The following is a 27,728-nucleotide window of genomic DNA, read 5'->3' as shown; positions in this document are numbered from 1 at the left end:
TTTAAAAATCTCATCTTCAGGGCATACTTGTATTTCAGAGAGTTGACAGCTGAGTGGAAGAACCACACCTACATCTGCTCTGATACCATAAGGGTATCTGTTACAAGGCCCTCTAAGAACAGCAGTATCTCTGGGATACTACTACACAGGGAAATCAAATTCATTTCACGATGTCAGAAACATTCCAGCTGGAGAACTAGATTTATTTGTTTATCTTCACATCTCTCACAAAGGAAATCCATGAAATTCTGTACTGAAGGGAAATCTTTCCCAAGATCTGGTTGTGAAAAGAAACTGTCTAGACTGTGTGTGGTCTCATTCTCAGCTGTGCCATTGTTCATTACATGTAACTAAGGAGAAGGCTGAGGATGAGGTCCATGAAAAGCCAATACACTCCTCATCCTGGGGCCATTTCTTGGCCAGCCCAGCCCCTCCATAGATGAAAGCAATCCAAGGGCTTCTCTAATCTATACCAGCTGCTTCATGAAAGTCTAATGTCAGTCATGAATTGCTGCAGCACAACTCGGCCAGGTTCCCTTCTCTCTCTCCCTGCCATAATCTCCACGTGTAAGGCTCTGAGAGCTCACGATGAAGAAAGATGACATCTAACAGGGAGCTGTGCACAGAAAGGGTTGTTCTGCCAGGGAAACCTGTCCACTTCCCAGCAGCAGTGACAAGGGAATGAAAGGGTTCCAAATATCTGTGCGTACATGGTGTATGTATTGCTACCCATGGCTCCAGCTCACAGTGTTACTCTTCACAAGTCTGCAGAAATGTCCCCCTCAGGGTTAATGAGAACATGCCCTGTGAAAATTGATCATGAAACTTAAAACACCACTGTCCTCTAGGGATTTTATTGCCAAGGATATTGGGATTTATGGGAATCACGAGATCACACTATGACAAAAATTTTAAAATCCATGTGCTAGCTTAGCACAGCTTAACAAATGTAAATGGTTGAAAGTATTTCAAATGCAATTTTGGGCTACAACTATGAGGTATTCCAACTTGGCAAACCAAAGATCACCTTGGAAGTAGGGGACAGGAGGGAAGGGCAAAGCCTGTCTCTGGTAGCCAGGTGCCAAGATTTTGTAAGCCTGGTGACAGTGAAGCCATTGCTGCCTGCAGATCTGAGCCTGCAAATCCTCGTAGCACTCAGGATTTATATCTCACTGTCCCTGCCATCTACATCAACTCAGCTTCAAACTTGTTTAAAAAACAAAAGAACAACCCTAAAAATGCCACCAAGAGTGCCGAGCTTTCAGTCAGAAATGTTTCTGTGCAGAGTTTCTGAAGATGAAAGACACCATGAGTGGGAGCAAACACAGTGGCCCCTTGATGCCAGTAAGTGATTTATCATCAGATGTTCACAGCTGTCTCTTCTAAGAGGTGATCAAAAGTTGTGGACATTGCAAGCGCTTAGAAAAAGGCTTGTAGTTCATTACGAGATCTTAAAAATACTCAACTACATAAACTACACCAGAAAAGTTGGCATTTGTGGTAGATAGGCAAAGGAGGGGGGCTGGGAGAGAAAGGGAATAGGGAAAAGGATTAAGATTGAGGTTGTCTGACAAAGTGTGGAGATTTGCTGCTTTTATTTTTTACTGTATGCACTGGATATGTTGTTGGTCTCCAGTACATCCTGGTATCCTTTTGCTGAACTATACAACAGAAAAATGTTGGTTTTTTCTCAAATGCAGGAAAGTCCCAAACACTACATACCAGAAGAAAACAATTCCTTCAGTTCTTGGTCTTATTTGATAGTTTACATCTATGGAATAATACACATACAAAATAGTGAATTTATGCTGGCAGCAAACCCCAATTAAAAGTGTAAAACCAACATTCATAATGAAAAAATATTTTTGTCATTTAAATTAAACTTTCACAAGAAGTAGTCTGTTGTGTCAGTATTTTCTGTGAGTTTGCTCAAAACAAAAAGCCCAACAAAAGAAAACAAATCCGAAAACACACAAAGATAAAAATTTCCATAAAGATTCCTAGTGAAAAACTTCATTAAAACCTTAGTAAAATGCTTTCAAAAGTCTTGGTTTACTTTTTCAATTTCTTTTATTTTGTTGTTTAAAAACATTTTCATAGAAAATGAAAAAAATCTTTAAAAGTTATTATGAGATTGCTCTGCTTGTAAATTCTTAAGTGCAAATAGTTTCACACATCCCTTTCCTTTACAGATTAAGAAATGGAAATAGTAAATTTAACAACTTAGAGCATTGTCAAGTGTTACATTTGTAGAAGAGGTCAAATGTGAACCCCTGTGCCCAGTATTTCTTCCTACATTACCCCTTCTCACTTGGTGCGATGCATGAGGAAGGAACTTCAATTCTGCACCTTAAGTATATGTATTTATGGATATCTTATACTCCAGCCTCTTTAGCTCTCTGTGGCCTAGTCTACAATAGGAGTGGCATTTAAGTGAAATCTCTGGTTTAAGGTATACTCACAAATGGTTCCGCTGTTTTCCTAGGCAAACAATATGTCAATGGGCTTTGTGAGTTCAGTGATACTGGAAAATGCTATGGCAAACACTGGGGAACAGCAAAAACTCCCTGCACCCATTTCCAAGTCAACCTTGCACCAGGAACACGCAACAGCCACATGGCTGCCCAGCATACTGCAGTGTTTGTGTCATATTTCCAGCAGAGTTGATCTGATCTACAGTATTAAGATGTATTTTGGTTTCTCATTAGAGCATCGCAAACGTAACTTCACCTAAATTCTTCTCAGTGGCATTTTATTCCCAGTGCCTTTCCTACAAGGTGTAGCAGTATTCCTGGAATTACGTCTGCAGACTCGCTGTCAAATGGCTTCAAACCACACAGAAGCACTTTAACTTCCATTACACACAAGATAAACTGTGAAGCAGTAGCTAAAAAACTACTGTTTGGCTTTCTCTAAACACCCTCAAAAAAACTTGTGCAGAACTTTACAAATCTCTAAGTGGGTTTAATACATGGTATTTGTTTTTAAGATTAGAAATGTACCGACACCGAGCAACTATTTTAGGGCATTCTCTGGATTTGGTCACAAAGAGACTGTTTCCACTACTATTCTGTATTTGTAGTTGTTCCTTAGAGCAGTGAGAGATTCTTAACAGATTCCTAGACTGATATTTAGAAATTGTACAGGATAAGAGCCTCCAGCACCGATTGTCTCAGGGTCCACCTTAATCGGTAGGCTCCACACTGATATTTCTTCTAAAGGGTTCAACTTTGAGGTAGAAAAGGCAAGCCCCAACTTTCGCATTCTGTCAGATGACCTACTGACAGAGTCCAAAAATAAATTGAACAACAATCTTTATAGAATGGTGTATAAGACATATTTTGTATCTCTATAACAAAGCAAAAGACACTGAATGTCCAATTACAGGTACTAAGTTCTGATTATCCAAGAATGTGGAATAAAGGTGGGAGGTACCGAGAGTATGATGAAATATACTGACATTAACATTTCTTTTTTCAATAGCTGTGTACTAACTGTCAAGGCAAGCACAATGAGTGAACCATAAGTTACACCTTTGAAAAAGTAAGTATCCAGATGAATGCCATTTTATCCAGACTATGCCGAGAAGACACAAATACAGATTGAATATAAATGTATGAGGATGGCTTTATTTTTTGAGTAGCTTTAAAGAAACTGAGTTAATGGAGAAACATAAACCATTCCTTGTTCCTTATCAGGAATTCCCTGAAGCAAACTAACACCATGTCTCCTTGGCCAAGGTCCCTAACTGTTAACACAAACTCCAATTATACATTTAAAAGCCAGTGAAAGGGGAAAGCATGATAAAGCCAGAAATGTAAAACATCAAACTTTCAGCTTTAATTATCCCAATCTGGATTTTGAGCTGTCACCAGGCAGCACTTTGTAGCACTCAGATCAGAGGACTGAAATGACCATGTACACATGGCTTTAAAACCCCAGCTTGCCCCTGGAGTATAACACAGCAACTGAAAGACTGTTCCGATTAACACCTGCTACTAATTGTCCCAAAGGGTCTTTCTAACATCTAAAGATCCCAGAGCAAAGAACAAGGCAGCTTTTCTTGCTTCAGCAGTTGTAAAGGAAGGGGAACAGGACTTTCTTATACCATTCTTGCTGTGAGGGGGGAAGGCATCTTCCAATATATGGAAGAACTTAGTTAAAGGAAGTTTAGAGACAAGGAAACATCACAAAATAAATTTTGGACAATTTAGACCTACAATATATTTTGTTGCACATAATGCTAATAGTTGAAAAACCTTTCGATTTTAGTCAGCTTCCTCAAATGGATCCAGTCTTTGCCAGAAGGATTCCTTTGTGGAGACAGGAAAGAGACTTGCTTTTCCCCACAGCTTATTCTTAAAAAAAAAAAAAAAAAGTATTTATTTTTAATTTAAATGAAATTGATGAAGCCATTTGAGAAAAGGTATTTAAATTTTGTTGTCCTCATAAGAGGAGCGAAGAGTATTATTTTCCCAAGCAATTCAGGTCTCCTAATTACACTAGAACGAACTTTCCATCTTCCCATATTATACAACTACCAAGCTATGCACAGATTTCACTTGACACTCTCAGTTCTCCAAGTCCTCCTCTCATAGCATTCTTTCTGTGGGATCTTAGTCTCCCATATCTCACTACTCAGTGCTTGGTAAAAAATCTTGAGTGAGAGGCAAGGGAATAGCAAGACAATCAGGTGCCATCACTCCATGGTATTTTTGGGGGGCTCCTAACAATTACTGGATCTCAGGGAAGCTCCCATCTATTGACCTCCCTCAACCATACTACCTGGAACATTCTTGAGAAGTCTCAAGCACTTCTTTCTTCTTAAGAAATTTTTAAAAAATCTAAAAAAACAATTAAAAATAAAGTGAGTGTACTTTTACGTGCCTGCAGACATTTACCTAATGACTAATTACATCTATCTGTATACAAAGTTATACAGAGGCATAACTCTGTTTCAAACTCTGATACAAGTCCGGTAAACCACTTTCAAAATCAGGACATTCCAATGGAAAGGTTAGTTAAATTTGCATCTGTATTATTTCCTGTTCTTGCTGAAATTTTTTGGTAAAAATTTCAATACAGACTTTGTCTCTTAGTCTATACTATAAAATCAATAGTTTAAGCTTTCATTGAGTCTAAGGCTAATTATGACACTCAAGAAAATAAGAGACCATGGAAAGGAATTTTGTTTGTTCACATTTAAAGTCTCTTTAAAAAAGGGATACAAAAATATTTTATTGTACATGGAAATCAGACACAAGTTTTGCAGAAGGGCTGTGGTAAAGACCTTAGATCTTTCTGACTGAAAGCCTTTCATCTTTAAAATCCTAACATTGGACAAGTCTGTCTCTTTGAGCCAACCTCAGAATAGATGAGCTTGAACACAACAAAGAAAACAAAAAAACCTGAGGAAAATCAGAATTTTGTGAACTATTCTGCAAAAATAACTAGTCTTTACAGCACATCCAGAAACCTGTCAGAAATGAACACCACTGGCTTACACATTGCACAAGCAGGATGCATTTACAGACATAGTTCTTAACATATGATCAACGGAAAGCTATATCTGAGTACTTAGTGAACTTCAGATTTGGCTCAAATATTATATAACAGATGAAGAGGGGAAGAAAGAAAAGGACAAAGGTAAATGAGAAGGAAAAAATAGTATGAAGAAATTTATACTTCAATACACCTACTCTAAGTTTACTGTTCAGAGCCATTTCCCTATTACAAATGCACATGTACCAAAAGGGATTTTTCTAGTGCTCATGGGTATAACAGACCGGTTCCTCCTACTGCTAAACACGTAGCAACAGCCAAACCATATATAATACATAGATTAAAATTTCACTACATTCAGTGTTCTTAAACCACCAGTAATTGGAGTTAGCTGCTAATATTTTTTAAAGGGCTACTAAGAACAAAAAAAAACAATTCCAGCAAGTTTCTTCCATTTCATACCTCAACCAATATATGAATCAGTCTTCAAAACTTTACATTTTTCTCCAGGACCAATTCTCTCAGCTGAGAAAAGAAAATCACTCTTCCACTAGTGATGTTCTTCCTTTTCTAATGAATTATTTTCTAGCTCATACAAAGCTAACGAATGAGGGTGATAAAGAGAACTTGAAAGATTAACAGCATTCAGCTGTAGTGCCAGTACATGGCATAGTGCCACACCCTAGCTGTGCTAATTGAAGTGAATGTAAGGTGGGAAAGACCAACCAGTATAAGATGAGTCTGAGTTTTGTTTGATAATGCTTCTTTCCAACAGCATCTGTTCTGCAGATGTTATAAAAAAAATAAAATAAAAAAGCAAAACCTAGAAGCAGTCTCAAATAAATTCACTCAGTAAAGTCTTCTTTATTCACAGAACATGTATGGTGTGAGAAGCTGAGCTGAAAGCTTTCTTCACAGTCTTTTGCCAGCAGGCCTTCTCACCACCCTGAGAGAATGCTGGGTATTTTGAGCAATAAGAAGAACTGCAATTAGAAATATAAGAGATATGTAGACTTTCAGTGTATATCTTCACCATCAACTTTCAAATCAGGCGTCTGGTCCTTCTGCCTCTTGAGCCTGTTGACCCAGCAGTAACTATACTGTGATCTTGAAAGATGGTTTGCTACCAGCCAAGAATCCACTGTAGTTGCTAGCTCATCTCTCAGCAGTGTCAGATTATGGTTGAACTTGTGGAGACTAACAATGACCACACAAAAGAAAAATGCTCATTAACAAGTTTGTAGACACTTACTGGTGTCTATGATGGTATGTAGCTCCAAGCTACTCTTTCGTTTGGAATGACTTCTTTGATGGATAATGCATACAGTTTACTGGAATCTGATCACAAAAACTATCTTTTCTTTGTGCTCTTCTTTCTAATTATTGCATTCATTTTGTCTTCTTCCAAATTGTAATGTCTTTAGAGAAGGGACCGAAATTTACATGTCTGTAGAGTATTTGCAGTTTCTCATGTGTGGAACACATAGAATCAGAATGGCTAGGGTTGGAAGGGATCTTAAAGATCATCTAGTTCTAACACACCTGCCATGGGCAGGGACACCTTCCACCAGACCAGGTTGCTCAAAGCCCCATCTAACTTGGCCTTGAACACTTCCAGGGATGGACCATCCACAGCTTTTTGGGGCAACCTGTGCCAGTGCCTCACCACACTCATAGTGAAGAATTTCTTCCTCATACCTAATCTAAATCTATCCCCTTGTCCTGTTCCTACAAGCCCTCATCCAAAGCCCCTCAGCAGCTTTCTCATCAGCCCATTTAGGCACTAGAAGCTACTCTAAGGTTCCAGAAGCCCTCTCTTCACCAGGCTGAACAAGCCCAACTCTCTCAGCCTTTTCCAGCATTTACTCAAATTGCCTCATTTGTATAATAAATGAAAAAAAAAAAGAAACTGATTAAGTGAAACTAGGAAGGAAATAACAAGAATTTTTGTGTGGGAGAATAATAAAATGAAAATGAATGGAATAAAATCAAACACAAACTATTCAGAAACATGCATAACTTTTCTGAAGACATCATCATGTGTCCTTTCCTTGTGGGAATTTTCTAGGCTATGAACTTCAGTGCATGTGGGGATATTGATGCTTATATGCCCTCTGGGGTCATCTGGTAGTACAACAGCTTTATCTAACTATCTATCAAATGAACTAGATCAGATGAAATTTTCCATTCAGAAATAATGAAACTTGAGATATTCCCATCTCCACCACTCATTTCTATCCAGTGGTATAGTATAATTTCACTACTGTTGGCACAATTATTTCTGGTATCACATTTTAAACTAAATTAGGGAAATGATCCTGCTTCAAACTAACCCAGCAGAAAAGAAGGGCTTTTTTCAGGCCTTGATCCAGTTTACTACATGGTCTCACAAAGACTTGTGCCAGCAAAACTGAGAAGGAAGTGCCAATGATAGCGACAAAGTAGGGCAGTGGGTGCTTGGGTTCTTGTCCCATGGGGCATGGCCTTCTAGAATGAACTGAGCTTTTTAGAAACTTATTTTAACATTTGGACAGCACTCAAGTTTCAGTGGGAGCAACCACTGAGCTTTTTTAAGCACCTGGAAGCAGCAGACAAATGATGCAACACATTTTCCTGATAGATAACCATAGACAAGACTAAATATTAACTTTTTCTGTTGGGAGCTAATCCAAAAAGCAAGCAGCAAAATCCATTTCAACTTATGGTCATTATGTTAGATGTTTTATTCTATGTCTTCATTTCATTCAACATCTCTTTTCTTCCATTTAAGAGTTTCTATATTGCAAAAGGTCTATTGTCTGTCTAATTCAAGAGGCTTTTTTCAGAAACTCTGGAGAACAAATAACACCTTCATGTGTTCTCCCTGTCAGAAGTCAAGCAGAGTTTTAAGGCTGCGCAACTATCCTTCTCCTGCCTCCAACTCCCCATATTATCAATAGTCTTCAGTATGCAGGGTAACACAGTCAATTATTGTGAAATGAGGGTAGAGAAAGGGATCTGCTCCATTTCATTCAGGACGTTACATCAGTTTGTGCTAATCTGTTCACTGGAAATCCATGATTCAGGAAAGCCTTTACAAAGGTGAAATGTTTCACACACGGAAAGCTTATCTTATCTTCACTGCTCTTCCAAACTTTGTACTATGTTCCAAGAAGTATTGATTTTTTATTTATTTTTACATTACTGGAATAGATTCAAAAGACTTATATTCTGAACACCGAAAGAGGTCAAGGTCTTATATTTCATCTGGGAAAACCTGGAATGTCCCAACATTTCATAGTACTCACTTATCACTTTCATGAGGCCAGGGCCATATTTAACAAACATGGAGCCTGGTATAGAGCAAGCAATAGAGGAAGATACTTGTAAAGTTCGAGGCAAGGAAGTATGGAAACTAAACCGAATATGTAATGTTATGTTGTTGGGTACTGTAAAATCATTTTCTTTGCTTCTGATAGCTTGGAGAAGGGCAACTTTTAGAGGGTATTACAACTACAGATTCATAACAGTAAAGTTGGTAACACAGAAAGGAATGTAATAAGTCTCCAAAATCAGAAATAAAGTAATAAAAAGGCAAGAAAGATCTTCTGAGGTCTATATTCAAATTTGCAAAGAAACAAACAACTAGCTCATCTGGCTTCACTACAAAATAAAGAGTGTTTCACAACTCACTAATCATTTTAAAGTAATTGCATCAATTAAAAATCAATATTTAGAAGTGTAGTTCAAAAGTGACATATATTTTAATTCTAAAATTGGAAATAAGAAATAAATCTTCCAAATCCTCCATTCTTCCTGAAGTACTTTTTTTTCTTTTCCATCCACCTTTCTACACTAGAGAGTCCTGTGCAGTTGCATGGATGGCACAAGTAGCAAGGGTTTAAACATAATGCTATATATCGAGAGTTGTATCAAAGCTTCCTTATCATTCCTACACTGTACTCTGTGCTCCTTAACCTTCAGCGTGGCTCAAGACAAAACCTGTAGATGCAAAACTGAATAATGGATCCAAGGGATTTTTAAATTTTCTCTATAAAAAGTTTAATGTACTTCACAACATTGGTAATAAAGCAAAACTCTAAATCTCTTCATTTTAAATGCTTTTAAAAGTAGACAACACATCTCACAGTATTTATGCCAGAATGAACAGGATCAACTACTGAAAAGAGGGAAACTAAAAATAAAAATAAATACTGGAAGCTGAATATGCTGAGGACTTATGAAAAAAATAATGTAGAGGTCAGGTTGTTATAAGCACTTGCTGTATAAAAATTTCCTGTTGTATTATAATTTCCTATTATTTCTACAACTGGGACACGTGAAGTAATATGCCAGAGGTTACAAAAAATCAGTGACTAAGCTAGGAGCAGAAGCAAAGTATTCAATTCTGCACCCCTCTTTTTAATCAGTAGATAGCACAACCATATTTAAGAACTAGGTCTGTGCAAATACATCTCCCAATAAACATTTTTCATTGGCTGTCTTTTTACAATGCACCATAATTTAACATAGACTAGGTAATATTTTCTCCTATACAGCCATGTCAAGTGGTGTGGTTACTAGAAATATGCTTCCTTCCTCTGCACCCCTTCCTTCTTTTTGCTTTGTTCTGTCCTATAGACACCTACTCAGACAGCAGCTTCCTCCCAGATCTTGGGATGGTAACCATTTATTTGATTCTCAGAACAAACTAGTAGCACACATAAGTAAAGACTTAAGAAGGGCCAAAATTAAGCCAGCATGACTTAAGAGAAGGATAAAGTCAGCGCCCTCCAGAAAATTCAAATGCTGGCATGTTAAGTGAAAAAAACATAGTAAGCCAAGCCAAAAAGAAAAAAAAAAGAATGTATGGGATGAAACTTGCAAAAGACACAAGAAACTAATAATAAGCCACCAGCAATTTCTGTTCACCCCAAAGTTCTAAGGGAACTCAAGATTAAATAAAGAAGAACTAATTATGGTATGCTGCTTCTTGTCTAAAATTGCTTTGGTACTAGAAGACAGCCAACATGATGCCAGTTTTTTATTCTTTCTTCAGAAGTTCCAAAGAGACTCAAGGAAGACCAAGCAATGCGCCACATAACTCCGTGGGTACATTAGTGGAAATTATTCTACATCATAAAATTATTGGATGTATGGATAAATATGAATAGTGAAGAGACAATGATTTGTTTCTTGGGTGTTTTGTAAAGAAAAGTTGACCTCCCAAATTTATTTAATTTCTCCAAACAAGCAATTAAGAATGTAGACAAGGAGTGCCTTGTAGACAAGGAGTACCTTGTCTACAAGGTCAAGGAGACCTTGATATGGTCTCCTTGTAAATCCAAAAGGCATTCAGTTATGTTTCTCACCCAAAGACTCTTAAATAATCTAAACATTGTTGGAATATCTTTGGATGGATACAGAATTTTTGAAGAAGTTTCAAAGATCACAAACAGATCCTAAAAATAAAAACCCAGTGGAATCTCATAGCATTCTGTGCTGAGACCTGAGGTCCTTCTTCCCATACGCTCTATTTCTCACTGCCTACTAGAGTTGCTGCTGTGCTTGCCACACTCTTAATTGCCAATGCCCCTGCAAGCAGGAACGACTAAAAGTAGCTGAAGAAGGCTGTGAGTAGAAGTGGGAGGACACAGTGCACAAGGACAGTTCCCAGCATCCTGTCTCGGCAGCAGCTGCAGTAATTGTATCTGTTTCCAAAGAAAGGGTCAAGACTCCCGAGTTTTCATTATTCCACTTTGATGGCTTCTGTTTAGACTATCAGTTCTTTGCATCACATTCTCTCTCAGAAGCCTGTACCAGTGCTAGCATAAAGGGGCCTTGACGCTTGCAATAAAAATTAAGTCTGGTAGTTATAGCCCTTCTCAGTCTTGACTTCTGTCCTTTTACTAATTGTATCTGGGTAGGGTCCTTCAGATCCTGTTCTGCTGTTCTTCACAGCATTCCAGGCTGGGAAAGTGAAATGAGTGATCTGGCAGCAGGTTTAAGGCAAAAACAAGGAAGAATGTTTTCACTCAACACATTATCAAAATGGGGAATTCATTGCTACATGCTGTGAGCACGGAATAAACTAAAAGGTTCAGGAAATAGACTAATGGAAAGTAGGTCTATTATCATGGCTAAAAGTGCTCTGGATGCAGTTTCTAAACTGCCACTTGAGGAAAAACATAGTTCACTCAATACATTCCTCTCTAAGAATCATCTGCTGGACAGTATCATAGGCAGGCTGGTAAGCTACATGGATTACTGGTCAGACAAGGTATGGCTGTTCACATGTTCTTACACTAGTATTTCTGCAGTTGACGTCTTTAACTCTTGTCAGTGGCAAAAGGAGATGAAGGATGGATTGACTAGTAAAGTAACCTTTGGTAGAACACAATTAGAAAGTTTTGGATGCCATTATAAATGTCAGTCATTAATGTCTTATTAAACTGGGCACTCCTAGTTAGAGTGCTAGAGCGGTTAAACTGACAGATCCGTACTGAACTGACTAGTATCTGCAAGGTGCAGGTGAAAGCAAGGAAGCTAAGATTACTTTAGCAGCAAATCTGGCTGCATTAGTAAATAAAGCTGTTCCTTCGTTAAAAGACATGAAAGTTCCAAATACAGACACATTACCTGTACTTTTTCTCCTAATGTTAAAAACACACTAACCTTTTATTTTCCTTTGGCTAAATATTAGGAAAAATCATTAGAAACTATTAATTTATTATATTAGTGTTTAGCATATGGACTGTAATACTCTCCTGAGGTCTCTGCCAGTACCAGGACTCACTGCAGTCACAGCATGACACAGACCTTTGCAAGGCCAGTACTGCTCTACAAAGGTTACAGCGTAGGAAGGCACATAGTGTACAGAAGATGAGAAGACAGAGAAGCAGACAGACAAAATATTTTTTGTGAGCTTCATATTTAGAGTCAATTATTCTCACCATGGCAGATGTGCACTGTTGCTGCCTGTGAATATTCAGGAAGAAATGAAGTGGCATTCAAGAATGGACTCTGATCAGTCCTGTCAATGTCTGGGTAAACATGAACAACATTTTAGGTAAGTGATATTAAAGACATGATAAATCTGAGATATTCAGCATAGGTTCTTCTTCCCTCAACTGGAGTTCATTGGTAAGCACAAGCAGATCCCTCCCTACAGAATACATAATTATATATGTGAAACTCGCATGTCACTGGAGACCCTAGGCCATATCTTACATGAGAGTGAAAACTTCAGAACAGGGACATGCTGAAGACTTTTGCCAGCATCAGAAGACAGTTCTCCATTAGGGAAGCCAAAGGAAATCTAGAAAAAAAGAACCCAAAGGAAATTGGCGTCTTGCCTTTTAGATGGAAGGCATTAAAAAATAAACTTCAGACAATGGTTCTAACAACTCCCAAGAGATTTTTACCAGCCAAGTAACAATTTTCAGTCACAGCTCAAAACTGCGCCTGCAGCTCTAAAATGTCATTATGGAGCACTGGCTAATACTAAAGCAAAGACAACTGCATTTGCCTCTGCAGCACTGAATCCTGCAACAATGGAAGCAGACACTGTCGTACAGATTCCACGACATTATGGACTCCTTTCCATTATAGGGTGTAAAACAATGCAAATCAAACACAGTGCTCATAAGCAGGATGTGTTGTACCATCTACACAGTAAAAGCTATTTTCAGCTTCTGAGCTTCGTTACAACTATTGTTTCTGCTGTGAGCTTAGGTACTACATAAAGTAATGGAGGTTGACCTACCATTACAGAAATCAAATTGTAATACTGTTTAAATCTTCTCCATACAAAGAAAGTGAAGAGGAAAGACTGGTCTCCACACTCTTGCATCTTAAAAATAATGTAGCTGGAGACCAAAAGCTGTAACTCAAGACAACTCTCTCTGGCAACAAATCTAACTCACTGAAGATCTTTTAAAAAGTATCCTTTTTCCAGTTTTCTTTAACTACATATTGGGCAAAGTATTCATAAATATTACAAACTAAATCATGTTTAATATCAGACATCTGCAGTGAAGTTAGAGTGGATTTTGAATTCACTTTGAATGAAGAAATTGTTCAAAGTTCAAGAGATATTGAAAGTTCTTTTCTCTATAGCTACAAAGTAAAGCTTCTTATGTTTTCTATAAACACAAAGTGACACCACTCTTTACAAACTGTAAATGACATTTCAGCTTTTTGGAAGAAGTAAAAGCATCAGCTGCTGCCTCAACACTAACAACTGTGTTTGCAAGTGCCAACTGTAGACTTCCATGCTCTCCATGTGCATAGAATAGATATCACACTGGGTTCTGACGCTGGTCCTATATTTTGACATACAATCAACAGTTAATGGGGTGGGCAATTAGGGATCCTGTGATGGAAGTAGCTCTTAAGCTGTTGTTGAATAGTGCTCAGGACCAGGTTTTAAATCTTTACAATTAAAGAATTGCAGGGTCAGCCTTAGTACACTTAGATTCAGTATCCATAAACCAGAAAAAAAAAAAAAAAGTCCAATTAGAAAAAACTGCATAGCTGCATTCTCCTTCAAAATGAGAAACAGATAAGACCAAGATTGTTTCTTTTTAAAATAGATAAAAGGAACATCTAACAGTTAAATCCTTTCAAGCAACATGGTGTCTACCTAAAGGTGCCCTACTAGAGGCACATGGTGAATGTATACTATCTATTAGTAGGTCTTATGACGAAACAAAATTATACCAACATGGGTAAGCAGGAAGATAACATACATAATCAGTAAATTCAGAAACCTAAAATGCTATGTAAAACAAAACTAACAAAAAGTCTTTAACCCATGAGTTAACTTCAAAAATAACACACAAAACCAGCATGATAGTGACGTAAACTCTGGAAAACACTTTCAAAAAACTAAAAAAACCTTGGAGTCAAATGGCTACACTTTTGCGTAGCCACTTGCTTAATAAGATGTTGGTACCTATGAATGGGAAGGTGATGTGTTTGATGTCAAGTAGTCCAGTGGAGAACTAAGGATCAGTAAAGGACAAGTTGATAGGGTCTGTAATGGAAAATAAAACTGATAAACACATGGATAAATCTGATATCCTAGGGAAATATAGGGATAACTTTGGTAAAGGAAGTCATGGGCATGTTCTTCTACTTTGCTTCCAGTATCCCAAAACCTTTTTAATTTGCCCATCCCCCAGGTGGTAGTCATAACCTGACCCACCTCAATTCCTCAACTTTCTAATCCTTTCCCCTCTTAGCAAGCATTTGTATTTTTTTTTTGTAGGAGTAAGTATAGAGACATATGAGTTCTCTGCACAACTCAGAAAACATTTATACAAAATACAAACTCACCTTGACAAACATAATTTAGAAACAAATCAACTCTTTTTCTCTCCAACTTCTAACAAAGGGTGGAGCTAAGCTGAACTGATACTGGTTATCCTGCCTGTTACAGATAAACTCTAGGGCTTATACATGCACTTAAATTACCTGCCTTGTGCAAAAGACATCCATCTGAAAGGCTGTCTGGTTGCTTAGTGCAGACATGTATTATTTACTATTTGACTGTGTTCTGTGGGGCCAAACTTCATGGAATGCCACTTAAATGTTGCCTGCCCCAAGGGAGCACTGGCTTTCTCTCCACAAGGAATAGGACTGGCAAAATCCTCAATTAAAAGTCTGTTTGAAAAGAGTTAATATTTCACTAACACACAGTTTCTAACTTCAGATCATTAAAGGAAGAATATGGATCTGAAAATAATCCAGCTTTGCAGAAAAATACTTTCATTTTTCACTCTGAAGGCTCTGGTGCTCTGTTCGAATACCAAAACCATTGCTCTGTTTCTTATAAAAACCAGCAAAACTAGATTTACCAGACATTGTATTCATCTAGATGGTCTCAATTTTAAGATGATTGAAAAGTTATTTGCATTCAAGTGCAATTCTGAACACTAAAGAGCAGGTATCCTCAGTTGGCATGATCTGAATACAGGCAGGATGCTCTCACCATCTGTCAGGCTTTGAATGTCATATTCATTTCCCAGATGCTTTTAGGCACTGGGAGGGCACCTCTGGGCCAAAGGCTTAGCAGGAATTGTATTCTGTTGTTTAGCTGGCTGACTGGTTTCCTTATTACTTCTCTCTTCAGATGGCTGTTTCTAATTTAAGCCATATGTACCCATTTTTAAAACCACCTTCAGGTTCCTCCTCAAAACCGCTCCATAATGCAGACAAAACCTGTCATTTATACTATGGTATAAATGTAACCCAGAGTTTATAACTATATTCAGAACACTACAAACCATAAATAACAAAGATTTGCTAATTTTATGTAACACATGTAAAGTCAACTGTACCAATTCTCAACTGAGTCATCTAGCCTAACGAATTATTCGTTTCACTAGAAATATTAGTTCTTTAGAGATGTGAATTTTTTTACAGAGGTAAATTTTTCAAAACCATAAAATTAATATGAATGCTAATAGTATAGCGTAAGTTGAAAGAACTGAAACTGTGATATGTCTGAATTGAAGAAAATTTCAAGTTCAAGCATAGAACCATAGAATCATAGAATAGTTAGGGCTGGAGAGGACCTTAAGATTATCTAGTTCCAACCCCCTGACATGGGCAGGAAGGCTGCACCCTAGACTATGTCACACAAGGTTTTGTCCTACCTGGCATTGTGAAGTTTTTAGGATGGTCAAAACTTGAAAAAGAGCTAAAAGTCTTGTAATTTGACTATAGATTCTAGCTGTAGCATGAAATATTGAATTTCATGTTACTGTTATGGGACTTCTAAAATCCCGCCTGCATGATCAAAGAACCCTGTGCACTAAATCCTGCACATGAGCATTGTCAGGGTTCCATTCTTATTGACTTACAAGAATAAAAAAGCTAGAAATTGAAAGCAACTTCAAAGGCACAAGAACAGGGGATGTAGACAAGATAAAGAAAGATAGTCCTAGTTGACTGTGCTTCCTGAATTTAATGGTAATTTTGCAATGGACTTGACTGGGACAAGATTACAACCATGGTTTATATATGGCATCCAGAAACTGAACTTTGATACCTTCATGTCTTGCCTTCCTTTTGATTGCAAAGCGTTAATTTAGGTGATGTCTAACGTCTAAGCAATTTTGTTCTGCTTCTTACCTAGATTTGTTAGATTTCTCTCCCTTCTTTTCAAATGTCAATTTTCTTCCAGTATTGCAGAAAAAAAAAAAAAAACACTAGTGTGTATTTAAAATGTTTGCCAACAGAAATACCTTAATAAAGAATTTACATGAAAGTACAAGCTCAAGAACTGCCTAATCAGTTTGAATTAAGCACATCAGGTTTTGTTCATTCAACTGGAAAACTAACATTTGCTCAGCTTGGCAACTCTTCGTGTTTACTGGTGTCTGAACTTAATGTACAGATCTCTCCAGCATAATGTTTGTTCAGCACCTGTGCAAGCATCCACTGCTTGGTTAGATTAAGCTGACAAAATTCCAAAGGTGTTTGGCATTCCCAAAGAAGCTGTTAACAAAAAAAAAAAATTAAAAAATCTTTAATGCTTGGAAAAATCCTGTTTTCTTCTGTTTCAGATTCTCAGCTCTGGAAATTGGTATGTTTCTATTTTCGGTGAGGTTTTGACCCATACTAATTTTTATTTTAATGTATGTCATTTAATATGAACAATTCAATTAATAAAAGTTGCATTTCTTTTACCAGCAACTCAATAGGTTAGGGCAAAGTTATCCTACTCACAAAGGAAACTCAGACAAGCTTTAAGTTAGACTGCTTTGTAGGCAGCTCTGGTATGGAAGTACAAATCTTGACAAGCTATATATCCTGGATAAACTGAGTCATGTCATGCAGGCTAGCAAAGCATTGTCTTTTTCTTTTATTTAGAGAATATCTGAAGAACACTGGCTTGTTTCAGGAGCATGAAAAGGACTATTTTAATACACACAGCAGTGAAGTTTTCATTTCCAGGGACAACTTTTGTTCTTTCTCACAAAGCTTTCAATGAACAACCTGCAAACTGCTTTGACCTATTAGTCATAAAATTGCATTATCTCTTACCTGTTTGCCAGTAAATGAAATTTTGTTTGCAGTGTTTCCTTATATCTCAACCTATTTGTCATTTCACACTTTTAGGAAGACAAAAAAGAATCTAAATGTTCTTTTCCCTCTTCCTAGTAAAATAAACATTTCTTCCTAATGTCATCTCAGTGTTTTCAGCATGCTCTGTTTGTTCTTTAACTGAGATTATGCTGTCTTGGACTACATATTATCTTTAATCTCTTCCTCCTCTCCCTTTTATTCAACTTCAATATTCCCTGTTTGGGTTTTTTTTTCTTAGCTCTGATACTCTTAACTCCCTTTTTCTGTCACTGATAAAGTGAAATTTTTCCTACCTGTTGTCTCACATATTTGTTCTTGGCATTAGCAAGGACTCCTCACTTCGATACAATTGTTTCCACCTCAATTTCTCTCCTAGAGCTGCCAACTGGCTATTATTTCTATAGCAAGCAGAACAACACAGAAATACAAGATGATATATGTATGCAGAACAGACATTTTTCTTAGATGACCAAGCTGAATTTCTACACAACTCCATCCTCTCACGTTTTCTGTCTTCTCTCTTTCAGCACCATTTCCTTACTCTGTATTTGATGAATTTCGTAGTCTCCTCAACCAGTCTTTAGCTGACATCTCTCCAACAGTTCTGCTGCTCAAAAATTTCTGGCTCGCTTCATTCTTTCTGTTCTGTTTCATACAGGTTCTGATACTCATTCCTCAGTGTTTGATAGATTTATCTTGTTTGCTGGACATCCATCCATGCATCCATCCATCCCATTGTCATTTTTGCAGCGACGCTTTATCAGCAAATAGCTTGAGGATAGCAGATGCCCTTGGTTTTGGCAGCAGTCCTCTACTCCATACAGAGATGGAGAAGCAGATGAGATTGCACTGAATAAGGTAGGATATGTTCCAGTCGTAAGATCCAAATGATGCTGTCTTATGGTGTAACATAATCTGAAACTTCAATGGAAAAATATTTGGCAGAACTCTAGCTGTGATAACGGAAATGAAATATGAGCCTTCAGTGTGATAAAAGAAGTATGACCACAGAATTTCAACAAGTAAATAAAGACTGTAGGAATTGATTTGTATTACGGTCTCTACACAGACAGCATCAAACTTCTGATACTTATTATTTTCATTCAGGTAGTTTGTAATTGAATAGTACCACACATCTGTGAAGATGGAAGTAGTATTCAAGAAAAAGGTAAATATTGCCAGTTACTTTAAATGAAGAACTGCTCATAAGCAGAGCAGCTGAAACTCCCCTAAATCACACAAGCTATGTATACATTAGCAAGCAATACAAAAGGATCTGTAGATCAACGCATTTGGTTCTAAGACTCCTACATCTCAGTTGTCTGCTTTGCCAGATCAGATTCATTTTTGGTCAGCTAGAATGAAAGCGGTCATGAATATGGCTTGAAGCTGTCTGAAAGCCCAGTTCTTGGTGCTGGTGAATCTTAGGGTCTGATGAGCATTTGTCATGCTGGAGTGAAACTTCTAATTTAATTTCTACTGACTGAAGCCTTGCTCTTATGCACCAAAACTGCTAACTGACCTAATATTTAGCAAATTTAAATCTCTAGCAAATTTTATTCAATTTACTTTGAGCAATGGAGTTTTGATATAAGTTGTGGTCAGACACAATTATCTTAAAAGAAAACATCCATCTTTCAACATCTAGACTCTTGAACAAGCACAAATGGAAGAAAATACTAAAAGAACTATTTGTAATTCCGACAACAATATTGAAAATCTGGGTTTTTTATTTTTAAAGACTGGCGCAAATCAGCTGGCTGAGCATCTGAGAGAATTTTAAGGTATGTAAAACTTATTTCACTTTAACAACCAACAGAAAACCCAAGGAGGTAGTTATGCTAGTTAGCATCTTGTTAAATCCTCATCCCCTAGCTCTGATGCTGTTTGTCTTTTGCTCACTCTGAAGCCTTGTTTCTGATAGCTTTGGAATATTTATCCTCATTCACTCACAGATGATAGTCCACTTTGAGGCACATAAGGCAATTTATATATGAATACAGAAAAAGTCAAAGTGACATTTAACAGCAATAGCTCCACTTACACAGTCCCTGCAGAAAAGCAGTTCAGTTGGAAGCAGCGTGGAAAAGGCAATGCAATCATCATGGTATTTGAAATTACTCACAATATTGTGTAACCCAATTAGGTTACACGATATTGGAAAATAAATGTTTTTATAAGGCACTGTTTTAGACAAAGGTGGGTAAGAAATGTTTTATGCAAGATAAAGATCATAATTGGAATTACCAGTGATTCTCTGCTTTTGTCTTTTTGAACCAGCATAAATTGTATTCCTCCTCACAGCTTTTTCTTTTTTCTGCCAGGATGTGTGCCAATGGAAAATCTGATCAAACTTCAAAAACAAATAGTTTTGTGTGGCTGTTAGTGATATTCACTGGCTTTTTTCTTTTTTTTTTTTAAGAAAACTTTGTGAAATTTTGGGAGCCAAAAGGTAATCATTATTTTTTAAAAGTTCTAATTAAGATGTCAGACCAGGAAGTGGAATGAATTTAGAAGCCCATGTAATTTGATTGTGTTGGCCTATTTAGATAAATCGCTTTGGAAAGACAAATAAACCAGCTACTTAAAATGTCCAAGAGTCCCAGGCTTCGTTCCAGTGTTTCAAGCAATAGCTGAAGCAACAGTCTTTTGTAACTAATAGCCAATCCAACGATAGACATCCAAGTGTCAAAGTCTGATACAAAGAATGATACAAGCGCCTGGATCACCGTCACTAATAGAATAAACAGTACACAGTGTTATTTAAGCACAAATGCCCAGCTTTTTTTCCCATTTCAGCTGCAGACCTTTGGAGACCTACATTAAGGGAAATAAACACCTAAAGTTTGAAACATCTGAAGCTGAGACAGCATCCTACATAAACCCCTGGGATTATTTGGGTTTGTTTAGTTAGTGTGATTTCCGATCAGTAGATGTTCTAAATATGTATGACAAACCCAGGATTTAGAACTCATTAATACTGTGCTGTCAGTAACCTGAGACTCTAAAATCCATAATACTTTTCCTGAAAATTCAAAATAGGGTCTAACCCTTTTATATATGTATAGCCAGTTTACCAGTTTGCCCCACAATGAACTTTACACTCTATTGCCTTTTCCTTTTATCAGCAGGGAGTGTCAAGTCTGGAAAGGGTTAGAAAAGTGTGTTTGATTTCCACAGGAAGTAGCTTGGTACTTTCTTGTCCTTGCACCCACTGTTGTAGAGTGAATTTAGACTGAACAGCTCTCACAAGAGGAGGCAGATGAGCTTCTTGGCACTCTATCCCAATGACACACTTTTGGTGTTCTCAGAGCAGTTTTTCTTCCCTGATCCTTGACTTTATCTGCTGCTCCTATGCAAAGGGTAGCATTTAAGTGCTCAGTAGTGCTTTAGCTTCACTTGTGGTTTGGGATTTTTGTGTCATTGATTCCAACACATTTTTTCTTACACTGTGCATCTCGTGACACAACCAAGGCTCAGTTTCAGGGGCTTAGAAGGGGAATTGTGAAGTTGCCAGAACAGATGAAACAAACCTTTCTTTTTGAGCTGGGGGCACAGGAAACACAGTAGGGCTCTGTGGAGCTTTGGCATAGCAGCAGGGGCGTGCTGTCTCCCCAGGTCCCTTTCCTGTTCCCAGGCTGTACTGTGGATTATGCTCTGAACTCCCTCCAGGGTAGCGGGACACCCCAACTACTGTCATGCCAGGCAGCACCAAGGAGGATAAGAAAGGTATTTGGTCTTGGACAGACCTTGGTCATTCCCTTGTTTTGTTTTGAGTTTTGGTGGTTTGTGTGGTTTTCTGTTGTTGCTGTTGTGAAGAGGCTTGGGGGGAAGAATATGTTCCTAGCTGGAAGGTGAAAAAAAGTTAGAAACAATTTTGCATGTCTTTGCAGCTAATGTACCTGCTCTAATGCTGCCTGGACATCTTACCGGGAGGAACAACTTACACCCAGTTTCCTTCCCTCTCATTTGCAGTGAAACAAAGTTACATTGAAATTTAACCTAGTGTTCTTCCCTGCCTTTCTTCAAAGATAACAGGGAGAAAAAGGCAATAGGATCTGAGAAAGATACTACAACCATTAATTTTATGCTGGCAAGTGAAGTCCTAAATCAACCCAACTTCCAATTCATTAATCAGGTTTAAAGCAACAGGAACAGAGTGTTATGGCACAAAACCAGAATAATCCCAAAGCCTTGGAGAACTGCAGTTCACACGACGGGCATGTATAGGAGCTCCCAGCCAGGGCAGCCGGCAAATTATGTGAAACATTAGAGACAGGGTAGCCCCTGGCAAGCTCAATTTCCCCAGTGTGTTATTTTATATGATTAAAATTAAATTCTTCAGATTTCTTTTTTTTTTCTTAAAGGTGAAGAAGACTGGGAGCAGGACTGATGTTTCCTGACAGCTGTAACCAGTCACGGACTCCAGCCTTTTGAAGTACTTTTTCATTCTATGACTTACGCATTTTCTCTCAAGGTCTTCCTGTGTTGATTTACTCCCAATTCCTCTAATTGATATCTAATTCTTCTCTATGCTTGGCATGGATATGCCCCCAGTTGCTCAGTTAAGTGGACTTGAAATTAGCAATGCAAAATTTACAGCAGTAATTCAAGTCTCTTGCCAGTTCTCTTTAAAAAAATTTAAAGTGGACAGTAGAAAAACACCTTACGTTTTCTGATGAAAACAGTGACACTGCACTCCTTTCTGCTTAGCCTACTAACAAAAGCAACTTGTTAGGCTGCTTAATATCATTTTTAGTACAGATAAAGAACTTTACCCATAAATACCTTAAGTAGATTACTACAGAGTCTTACAGTTAAAGCAAGGAGACTTGGGACCAGGACTCTTCCTGGTTTAGCCACAAGCTTCTAGCTTTACTTTGGTCAAGGCAACTTACATACCTGGAAATCAGCAAGGAAGTTATAAGTGGGTATCACTCCTTACCTACCACAAGAAATGAGAGGACAGATTTAATTGCAGATTTGGCATGCAGGAAGGAAAGCTACAGAAACAGTGTTTTACTATAACACTTTGCAGAAGTACCAGATCACTGAGGTTACTCACTATGTGAGGAGCCAATATTTTACAAAATTATTCTTGTGCATAATACTGATTATTTTATTTATCAACCCTCTTCAATGCATCCACAGTATTTGGCGTGTGGCATTAAAACGTAATATATAATAATTAAAACCTCATCAAATGCACAATAGAGAAGGCAAGTAAACACTAAACAGAGTAATGGAGCATTGAAAAGTAGGCTTTTACATCTCAATCCCCATGTAACTTCCAGCATCCTGCTGGGACATTGTTTCAGTACTGAAACAGATGGAAGAACAGGCCCTCTTGAATCACCCACATCAGTCCTTCTGGCACCATGGAGGATACTGCTGTCAGCACTGACTTTACTGAACAGCCCCTCCCTGCGATACCCACTCTACTGCCTGTAGCATAGACACTGTTAGCAGTAGGCCAAGGCTCCAGTGTTCACAGGAATCATTAAGGAAAAACTCTCCTATACTCCACAAAACAACGGACTTCCCCAGAACTGCTGTTTGAAAAAGTTTGATTCTTCAGGATTAGGCAAGGATGAAAACACTTCCAGATAGGCAGAGGTTTAAGGCTGGGATTATTTAAGAGCCCAGCTGTGTGCAGCAAGAGCTGGTATTCTGCAGATCAAATTTTGTGTATGCTTGAACAATACTGTAGATGTATGGTAGGTTGGCCTTACACCATAGTATCTCCCAAAGGGCAATGCCTTCCATGTTAGAGCAGTCTGTTGAGATCCAACAAAGACTACATGCACTTTGAATTCCAGTATAAAACAACAATCCAATACAAAATAGCAATCTTCAACTGTTAATAAAAAGACACAGGTGGGTTTAGCCTAGGCTACTTTGAGGGAACAGGGGACACTGTTCCTCTCCAGCTTCATTCAGAAACTGAAGAAAGCAGTTTTGCTAGGCCCTGGGTGACTTCTGCCCATTCATTCCCTTGAGCATCTAAAGGAGCTACTCTCGTTTACTTTCTTTGCTTATCTTATCTGTTCAGCAGAACAGCCCTGGCTCCTCAGAAGAAAAGGTATTCTCTTGAGACTATGATGTGCCTAAGGGACAGATCTCCATCAGAAGTCACGGGATCTCTGGTTTACACACTGTCTTCCATGTGCCACAGAATAAAGCCAGAAGGATCCAACCACTCTCCAGTAATAAACAACTCCAATAAATCTTTCTTCTTGTGAAAAAAAGTTCCTACTCAGATGGGATCCTTGCTGCTTTCAACATATCAGGCAGCCACAGCAGAGACTGACCAGGAAAGAAACCACTTGAATCTTTTCTTTTCTACACTCATTTCAGAAAAGCATATTTTATGATAAAAGTATTCAGGAAAAAAACTCTCTTTAAATATAGTAAGAATGAGGTCCTTTGCAAGGGGCATATTCAAAAGGGTGACTATAGGCACAGTGCGTGGTTAAGTAGCAGAACTCTTTGCTGAAAGATCTTATGAATGCTAGAAGTTTATACAGGTTCAAAAAGTGTCAGCACAAATTTATGTAAACAAAAAGAAACCTCAAGGCTATTATTGAAAAACAAGACTATTACCACAGGTTAAGAAATCATGAAACAAAAATTGTTAGATCCTAGAAAAATACCCTTAAAACTCCATGATATATTTGCAAATTTTTCAGTACTATTCCTTGATATCTGGACACAGGATTCTAGATTAAATGAAACTTTTGTTTGAAATAGTACCACTGTTCCGGGGTTTACGTTCCCAAAAGAGTATTGCCTTACTTTGCATTCAGGTACTTTATAGCAGAGCATTTGAACTGATCTCTGTTCCTGCCAATAAATGCAAGATGAAAGTTGGCTACATCAGGAGTTACTGCCAGCCAGTGCCAGCTGTAGTCATAGCATCAAGATACTTCAAGCTAGCAGTAATGGGACATGCAGAATAGCTGGACCTGAGCAAGAAAGGTTTCCTTCATTAATCTAAGCAGAAAGATCCCAAAGGAGCTGCAACATATAACTTCCACTGGATTATCAAGACGTTTCCTTACCAGATGGATTATGTGCTTGTTAAACCAGGATGTGAAATCAAGAAGGAAAAAAAATTCTCTAATCAGATTGTGACTAACTGCCTTCTGGTAGAAGAGGAGTAGCAGGCTCCTCTTCTACCAGATGCTGCAGCTGAGAACAGGAGGCAGGAAGAAGAATTAGGGGCCAGAATAGAATGGCTGGCAGGGAACAAACAGGAACAAGCAAATGAATAAAGACGGACACGTGCATATAAATAATCCTGCTGAGCAGGAGACTCAGTGTACTGAGAACCTGAGGTAAAGGGTAGTACAGGAATTCCAAAAAAGAAAGAGCTTGAAGACATGGCATAATTGGGCCTTGAGTCAATTAGGGATGGAAGGTGGATCATCATAAACAATCAACCCAGAGCAAATTCCCCCTCCAAGACTGCAAAGATTTTAAGCAGGAGAAAAGAGGCATCAAATGATGCACAGTCCCTCCTAAGTCCCAAGGAATGTTTATTTCCATCACCTCTCAGGCCTGACTATTTATCTGTCTGTTCCTTCATCTCTGCAAATGCCCTATTTTCACCTCTTGTTGAGCTCTCTCACACTCAGTGCCCCACCCCAAGTACTGAAAACTTCTCTGCTAAAACACCTTCAGTTAGGCCTTGGAGAAGTCATGTTCCTGCCTTTCCCCATAGGTTCCTCACCCCATCGGTCTCTTTTTAAAGAAACATGACAATAAACTCAAACAAGTAAAAGAAATGTGACCCATTGCACGGGGATTACAAAACAAAAGGATTTGGGAAATGGAAAGCTGCATGTGCCCCGAGGGTAAGATCAACAGATGAAAAGCCAGGAGAGAAACTCTCAGAAACTCTGAAAACATCACCAAAACCTTGCCATAAAATCTGAAACCTAGTCTAACTTGATTTCTGCTGGTAATTTTGTTATGTCTGTATTCAGTGAATGTCTTAACGGTTGAGCTTATTGTATTTCTATCGCAAAACAGAGTTTACAATAAACTAAGAGAAATAACACTGATTTTCTAGACAGGGTAGATGTGGGAAGAAGTTTTGGAACCAACTTTTAGCAAAGACGTAGTATCGTTTGTTCCGAGGGACTGTAAGAAAACCATAAGCAGCACCGATCTCTACCACTGTTGTTGGTTGCAGAAGCCTATGCTACATTTTATATAATATTACCTGTTTGGAAATTTACCATAAAATTGACTATTAACTGGCTTGCACATTGCCATAGACAGACTGATTTGGAATTCTTGTCTCCTGAGACAAAATCCAAATTTTGCTTTTCAGTATTGTCCACTGTTCTTATTCAACAGTTGTCGGAAATCTTTCACAGACCCAATCTTGTTCTCTGGCTTAGTTGCTACCTGAATTTGAGGCACCAAGAGGTACACAGGACCAGGGAAGAAACACCGCTTTACACTTCAGTGGGTTCCTGTCTTATAAAACAAGCATAAGGTGAGGTCCACACTAACTGACCTAGGGCCAGCTGGAGCTTCTATCTGAGGGCACAACAAACGCATTTTCCTGAAACTACCACTAAAATTCCTGTTAAAACAATTTGCCCACTCTTTGTATCAGTCCACCTTCTTTAATCATTGAAAAATGTCTGTAATGGAGTGCATAGCCCAATGCATCAGAGATGTTGATTGACACAGTTATCCTGTCTTCTGGAGAACTAGTAGTGTTTACAGTAGTGGTTTTCAGGCAGCCTTTTCCAGACAGTATTTGCTGCTTTTTCAATCCTATCTAAGAATCACATATTCTTAAGGTAGCAAAGGAGACTGGAATAAACTTCTTTGCTTCACTTGTAAAAGAGCCTGTAGGTTATTCGTCTGCCATCATGAGAGCTCTGTTGTTAGGGGATGCACCCCAAGCTGAAAATCTCTATTAGCAGCTGTAGGCTGGTACCTTCTTCAAAAACAATGAAGGGATGCTTCATTACTTCAGACAGCACATTAGGCCATAACACCATGCTACAGTATAGTATAGTTCCACTAGTATAATTCTGCCCCAGTTAATGCTGATCCCCATCCAAAACTTCCAGTAGTTCTGAAATACCTTTCTTCCACACCTACTGGCTGCTGGGAGAATTCTACAACCCATTCTTTAGGAAACATGAGTTGAACCAAACCAATACTAAATCTGCATATACACTTCTATTGTCAAAATATTTTTAAAGGCACCTATGGTATTCTTTTTGTGGCACTTAATACAAGGGGATCCCAGTTCCCAAGTTCTTTAGTAATGCAAAACCCATATAATAAGATGCTCCTGGCTTCCTTTTCTTTTTCTTTTTTTTTTGTGGAAAATGTACGATAATTTAGAAGTTACACTGTATATGGAGGACACTTACCACTTTTTTATTTATTCTTAATTATTTTAAAAATTCTGGCAAAACCCAATATCTTGGAGTTGAAGCTGCTCTTTGTTCCACTGCAAAGTAAAAACACCAGCCAACATACATTACATAAACCAAAAAAAATAAAACCAAAACCAAAACTAATTTGATCTGTGCTTGAAATTTGACCTTCAAAAGCAATGGGAAGATACTGAAAATAATAGTTTGTTTGGGTAGTGGGTTTTTTTCTCTCTTTTTAAAACCACTTGAAAACATGTTCATACTCACACATTACCATACAAATTCATCTTAGGGAAAACAGCATAAGAAACCTAAGCAGTTCTGGAATTAAGGAAACCAGGTTTCCTATGGCTCTGTGCCTTACTGTGGAAATGCAACACACTGTGGCTGGTGTCACTGCCAGAATTTGGGGTTTTTCAATAATGGGACGATCTACATGGCACGACACCTGCTGGCATCAGATGGGATCAAAAAATGTGGACCAACAGATACAATTATAGATTTTATTATAGATTGTGTATATTATATAGTTTTATTACAATTACAGATTGATAACTACATCAATAGCCCTATGCTTCAGAAATCAGTTCTGTAAGACACAGAGAAATTACATATCTACGTAAGGTATAGAATGTGTTCTGAGGTCACTTGTTGCTCAGGTTCTCTATTGTATTTCCCTGCCCTGATCAGTTTTGGACTAATCTATCCTTCCTCCCACAGGGAATAACCATGCAAAAAATT

The 27,728-nt window shown here is 38.0% G+C and overlaps 1 protein-coding gene across 1 annotated transcript in view; it reads right to left on the bottom strand.

Moving 5' to 3' along the window:
- Positions 1-6,797: 6,797 nt before the first annotated feature.
- Positions 6,798-27,728, bottom strand: part of CEP128 (centrosomal protein 128) — a 140,147-nt gene continuing 119,216 nt past the window's right edge. Inside the window, exon 22 of the mRNA XM_057428443.1 lies at positions 6,798-6,920. Coding sequence (XP_057284426.1) covers positions 6,879-6,920 — 42 coding nt within the window. The 3' untranslated portion in view covers positions 6,798-6,878. The remainder of the gene's footprint in view (positions 6,921-27,728) is intronic.

This window comes from Pezoporus wallicus, unplaced genomic scaffold (genome assembly GCF_028554395.1).
Source record: "Pezoporus wallicus isolate ANWC-B61680 ecotype Strahan unplaced genomic scaffold, APGP_CSIRO_Pwel_v1 contig_3486, whole genome shotgun sequence".
NCBI lineage: Eukaryota > Metazoa > Chordata > Aves > Psittaciformes > Psittacidae > Pezoporus > Pezoporus wallicus.
This window is presented reverse-complemented; position numbering and strand designations above follow the sequence as displayed.